The 6,345-nt window shown below is 36.8% G+C and overlaps 1 protein-coding gene across 1 annotated transcript in view; it reads left to right on the top strand.

The window, feature by feature from the left end:
• Positions 1 to 2,667: 2,667 nt before the first annotated feature.
• Positions 2,668 to 6,345, top strand: part of LOC103609541 (ankyrin repeat and MYND domain-containing protein 2-like) — a gene marked incomplete at its 5' end in the record, with an annotated part of 11,675 nt that continues 7,997 nt past the window's right edge. The window contains 2 exons of the mRNA XM_008593847.1: positions 2,668 to 2,882; positions 3,652 to 3,787. Coding sequence (XP_008592069.1) covers positions 2,668 to 2,882; positions 3,652 to 3,787 — 351 coding nt within the window. The remainder of the gene's footprint in view (positions 2,883 to 3,651; positions 3,788 to 6,345) is intronic.

Genomic DNA, 6,345 nt, shown 5'->3' with positions numbered 1-6,345 from the left:
TATTTTCTTTTTTAATAATACATGAAAGAAAAAGTGCTCCTGGTTGTTTCAATTTTTTATTTTTTTCCATGCTATTATTACATTTTATTTTTATTTTTTAGAGGAAAATTCATACTTGTAAACAGCTATATTAAAAATAAGAAAAATCTCAAATCAGTAATATAAACTTCTACCTTAAAAAATAGAAGAAAAGCAATCTACACCAAAGCAGATATAAGTAGGAAATAACAAAGATTTTGACAGAAATATATGAAATAGGGAAGTAAAAAACAATAGAGAGAATTAGCAAAACCAAAAGTTGATTCTTTAAAAAGATAAACAAAATTTTCAAACCTTTATCTAGACTAACCAAGAAAAAAAAGAGAGAAGACCAAAATTACTAAAATCAGAAATAAAGCAGGGGCATTATTACATTGTCATTATGGTTTTTTGTGATGGTAAGATTTAGTTCCTTTCCCGTTTGCATTTCTATTCTACCAGTGTGTTTTGTTCTTTCTTTTGTATTTATGGTAGTGATTATCAGTTTTCAGATTCCAGATGCAGGACTTCCTTGAAGATTTCTTGTAGGGCTGGTTGTGCGGTGGTGAACTCCACAAGTTTTTTTGGTCTGGAAAATACACTATTTCCCCCTCATTTTCTGAAGGATAGCGTTGTGGAGTATAGTATTTTTGGCTGGCAGTTTTTTTCTTTTACTATTTTGAGTATATCATCCCATTTTCTTCTGGCCTGTAGGATTTCTCTTAAGAAATCTGCTGTTAGTTTGATAGGGGCTCTGTTAAAGGTGACTTGATGCTTTTCTCTTGACTTTTTTAAGATTCTCTCTTTGTCTTTGAGCTTTTCAGTTTAACTATAATCTGCCTCAGAAAAGATCTTTTTGGATTGAATCAAATCTATTTGGGGATCTTTGGGCCTCTTAGATCTGAAAGTCCATGTCTCTCCCTATACCTGGAAAGTTTTCCATTATTATTTTGTTGAATAAATTTCTCATGCCTTTTCCTTTCTCTTCTCCTTCTGGAACACCCATGATTCCAACATTTGTGTGCTTAATGTTGTCTGCTAGCTCTCTTAGATTTCCTTCATTTTTAAAAATTCTTTTTTCCTTTTTTTTGTCTGCCTGGGTTATTTCAAAAAGACTGTCTTCAAGATCAGGAATTCTTTCTTCTGCTTGTTCTAGCTTGCTGCTTACGCTATCAGTTGTGTTTTTTATTTTGTTGAATGAATCTTTCAGTTCCATGAGCTCTGGTACATTTTTTTTAAGGTATTAATCTCTTTGTAAATTTCCTCCTGCATATCCTGGCTTTTTTTTTCTTCTCATTTCATTATGTTGTCTGAGTCTTCTCATATCTCAGTGAGTTTCCTTAAGATTGTTGTTGTGGTGGTGAGCCGCTTTTGTGAAAACTGTGGCTGTGTCAGTGTCTGTGGTGGTCCACCCATACAAAAGTGGTGTCTTCGGCATGCTCTCTTGCCTGCTTCTGGCAGAGGGGGCTGCCCTCAGCTCCTGCCTAGGATCCCAGGTATGTTGTCTTGCCTGCTTCCAAGTGGAGGGGGCTGCCCTTGGCTCCTGTCTCGGACCCTGGGTGTGCTCTCTTTCTTTTAAAACTATTTATTTTCTTCTTTGATCAATTTTCAATACTGTAGATGACTGGGAGCATCCTCAGGAAAATTTCCACAGAGAAATGTAGTTAATTGGAAAGTAAAACATATTTTATTTTTAGACTTCTTTCTGTAAAAATCTTATTTTTGTATACAGTCATGTACCGCATAACAATGTTTTGGTCAACTATGGACCATACATATGACCATGGTACCATAAGATTATAACGGAGCTGAAAAAATTCTTTATCTACATTTAGGTATATTTAGATATGCAAATACTTAGCATTGTGTTCTAGTTGCCTACAGTACAATAACATGTTGTGCCGGTTTGTGGCCTAGGAGCAATAGGCTTTACCATATAGCCTAAGTGTATAGTAGGCTACACCATCTAGGTTTCAGTTAGTATACTCTCTGATGTTTGTACAACAATGAAATCACCTAATGATATATTTCTCAAAATGTATTCCTGTCATTAAGGAATTCATAACTATAATTAATAAGAATTAATGAGAGTGGTACTTCTAACCATGAAATTCTAGAGCTAAATACGGTAATATTAGCAAAACTAGTGATTTTTCAATTATTTCATTTTATATATAAAGGATGTGCAAATATGCCATGTTTATCTTTAGTAAAAGTGCTTTTAACAAAGACAGTAAAACCATGTACTCTGAGTTGCATATTAACACCCTGGTTTAACTAGATGACAGATCACATTGTAATTCTGATATACAGAGCTAAAGAGAGTCATGATATCAGAGTCCTTCTGTGTTTGTATTATAACTGATAAGTGGCAATTTGCATTCGAATTGAAACTACCATAGTAAGTATATGATACTAAGAAAAGCTTTATTTGGTAATCTTTTGAAATAAACTAAACCAACTACCTAATTTGTGCACAGAGAAGTACCTCATGGAATTTCTAAATTCCCTGGAATTTCTTTTAGATTGTGATGCTTATAAATGAGAACCCTCTACTGGTGGAAGAGGCAGCCCTGAATAAATGTTATAAGGTGATGGATTTGATTTGTGATCTCATGGAATTTCTAAATTCCCTGGAATTTCTTTTAGATTGTGATGCTTATAAATGAGAATCCTCTACTGGTGGAAGAGGCAGCCCTGAATAAATGTTATAAGGTGATGGATTTGATTTGTGAGAAATGTATGAAGCAAAGAGACATGAATGAAGTATTGGCTATGAAAATGCATTACATCAGCTGTATCTTTCAGAAATGCATTAACTTCTTGAAAGATGGAGAGAATAAACTGGTCACCTTGATCAAGAGGTACTGTTTTTACCATGTCATGTATAAAGTGCACTCAAGTGAATGATAATTTATTATATGAAGGCTCATCATGGATTTAAAAATTAAACATTTTAGCTCCAATTGCTATTGTTGGGATCACATTTAGCCTGCAAGAAACACTTTGAGTGATTATTTAGTTCTCTCCTCTTTACAGTGGTATTTTTGTTGTTATCACTGATTTGTAGATGAGGTATCTGAGGTTTGGAGAGATTAAATAGGATGTGTAAGATCATATAGCTAGAAAGTGACCCGTATCAAAACTTGAGAATAAGTTCCTTATGCTGTAGGCTGCTGCTCTGGATTCATAATGATACTCAGTGTATCTCTGTTACCATACCTTGGAGAGCTAGCTAGGTGTTATTGTTATTCTCTGAACACCAGAGATCAAATCTTCTTGCAGCTTTACTGAGAGAAGGGAACTAGGTCAGAAGAGTATGACTTGATGAAAGTTTTTATCATCATTAGAAATAACTGACATAGTAATAAGTAACTAGGTAATTCAATAACAATGTTTAGTTTTTTTATGGTGGGGGTCACTTTGCATATACATCTCAGTACCCCACAACCTGATCAGGCCTAGTCTAACGTACAGGTTGAACAGCAATTTGAATTAAGTCCATCATCATTATTTGAAGAAACAATGAAAATCTTAAGTAACAAAGAAGAAACTACTAAAAGCTGTTGGGTTCAGCTAGGAGGGAATGCTTAGTGATTCAACTCCAATTACTCTTTAAAAAATATCTTTCAGCTTGTTAAAAGGCCGAGCTTCTGATGGCTTTCCAGTATATCAAGAAAAGATCATTAGAGAAAGTATCAGAAAATTTCCTTACTGTGAAGCTACACTCCTCCAGCAGCTGGTGCGAAGCATTGCTCCTGTTGAAATTGTAAGGATCCTCTTAACTAAGCTAATACTATCAATAAGACCTAATTACCACATGTTGTATTGTTAAAGCCAAGTTGTCTTAGTATTTATTTTTATTATTTCAGAAAATTTTCAAGAATGAACGTGAAGTTAGGTTTGCCTGCCAAACCTGTTTCTGTTTATCCATTTTCCCTCTCATTATCTTCTTTTTACATTTTTATAGCTTGCAGTTTAGTAAACAGTATTTCCCTATATCAGAACATAGATGTTTATAGTAGAAACTTACATTCTAAATACCTCTATGAAACCCCTAAGGTGGGTACCTATTCACTATGTAACACAGATACACACATATACACTTGTAGCTCTATGAACTACCAGTACAGAGTCTCACACTGGAAGAATGTATGGATTAATTGTCTAGGGTGATGGTGTCCAGGCAGTGGGTATCTAGCTGGATGAACCATGGGAAGGCCCATCATGGTCTCTGACAGCAATCTCAAAGTATGTTCCAGCTTCTTATAGTCCATCTAAATGCCTCTGATTAGAAATTTTTCATACTTAGGGGCCGGCCCGGTGGCACACTGCTACAGTGCGCCGCTTGGGAGCGCGGCGGCGCTCCCGCCGAGGGTTCAGATCCCACATACAGACCGGTTCCTGCTCGCTGGCTGAGCGAGGTGCGGGCGCGACACTGAGGGTTGCGATTCCGTTGCCAGTCCCGGTCCGGTACAGGCACGACACTGAGGGTTGCGATCCGTTGCCGGACACGAAAAAAGACAAAAAGGAAAAAAAAAAAAAAGAAATTTTTCATACTTAAAAAACCTATTTATACTTCGCAGCTATGAGGCTATGAGAAGTGAATTTTGTTAACTTTATTATCTATTCTTTAAATTACTTATTCCTTTTGTCATGTATTTATTTAAGTAGTATTTCGTAAGATACTCCCTGCATTCCCTATTGTGAATAGGTTTCTGTTCACCTTATCAATACCCATTCATGCTTGTTTTGGGGTTGGCTGATGGGTATGGGGATCCAAACCCTTGACCTTGATATTATAACACTGCACTCTAACCAACTGAGCTAACCAGCCAGTTCCATACACACTTTTATACACTTCGTTCAAATCTCTTCTCAGCCTTTGTCTGTGAGGCAAGAAATCGATCCTCAGCCCATCCATGGCTTTCTCCTTCTCTCTGGCAATTTCGGTTCCCTTCTCTGTGCCTTCTCTAAGCTGTTGTATCATTCTCAGTGTGGAAAATCAGGGCTAAAAATGGGTTCCAGGTGCTCCTTTATACATTAAGACTGCCTACTGTGAACAATGAAATAAACAAGAAAGAACTGAGTGGAAAAGATGATCTCATAAAGTCCATGCACTAATGAATTTATGAGAGCTCCCCATAGTTCCACTTAGAGACTTTTTACTCTTACTTTGTAATAGACTTGGCTATTTATAAGCTTTTATAAGGTTAAAGTTAGCAAGTTATGAGAATTTTTTATCAGTTATGAATGTGTTTTGGTTGCACATATCAAACTCCAAACAATCATGAATTAAATAGGTAAGTGTTTATGTATTTACATATACTCAAATGTCCAAAGGTAGGCAGACCAGGTATGGCACAGTGGCTCAAAATTGGGGACCCAAGCACTTTCTCATCTTTCTACCCAACATTGCTTAGCCATGCAGGTTCTCATACTCATGTTTGTGAGCTCATGGTTGCCAGGCATTTAATGCTCTTCCTCCAGGCTCACATTCCTGTGCCAGGAAGGCAGGAAGAACAAATAGGGTGTATATCTGGAAAACATGAGCTCTCCCATAAATCCTCTGCCTGCATCACATGACCATTCTTGACTGTGCAGGAGTCTGGGGAGATGAATATTTTTGACTTGTCCAAACACTGCTGCTCTGAATGAAATTATGCTGAGGTTTGTGAGGAAGTTGGGGGAATTGATATCAGAGAAGCAACTAGCAGTGCCTGCTAGGGGGTGTTTCCTGCACTAACTAGTGGTAGGTGACATTCTGCCTTCATGGGATAAAACAGAAAAACTAAAAATAGCAGCCAAGAGTACTTTTAAAAAGTCAAGGCAGGTCAGGGTAGAGATCAACAATTCATCTTAGCCCCATATGAATGGATGATGTAATTAGAATTTGTAGAGTATAATGATTTATGTTTATCCTAGTGGTCAGAGTCATCAAGAAAAGGTTTATAATAAAGTTAAGATAGTATTTTATTGCATTTTAGAAAGATTTCTCTTTTAAAAATTTTTGTTCCTTAAGAGTTATATTCTACTCTCTGGGAAACTTTATTTTGAATGCTTGTGGTTATGTGTGTCCCAGATCTTGGGACACACATGCCACTGTTTACTGCCTAATGGATTTCATTATACTGCAAGTTCATAAGCCTCTGAAGTAATGCTAACCTTTTCCTGTAACACAATGAATGGTTCTCTGGGCTGGCCGCCTGAGAAGTATCCATGTTGCTTTCTTTTTTTTTTTTTTTTTTCCTTTTTGTCTTTTTTCATGTCCGGCAACGGATCAGAACCCTCAGTGTCGGGCCCGTACCAGACCGGGCCCGCCAAAGG

The sequence above is a fragment of the Galeopterus variegatus genome, unplaced genomic scaffold, assembly GCF_000696425.1.
Source record: "Galeopterus variegatus unplaced genomic scaffold, G_variegatus-3.0.2 Scaffold9742, whole genome shotgun sequence".
Taxonomy (NCBI): Eukaryota; Metazoa; Chordata; class Mammalia; order Dermoptera; family Cynocephalidae; genus Galeopterus; species Galeopterus variegatus.
This window is presented reverse-complemented; position numbering and strand designations above follow the sequence as displayed.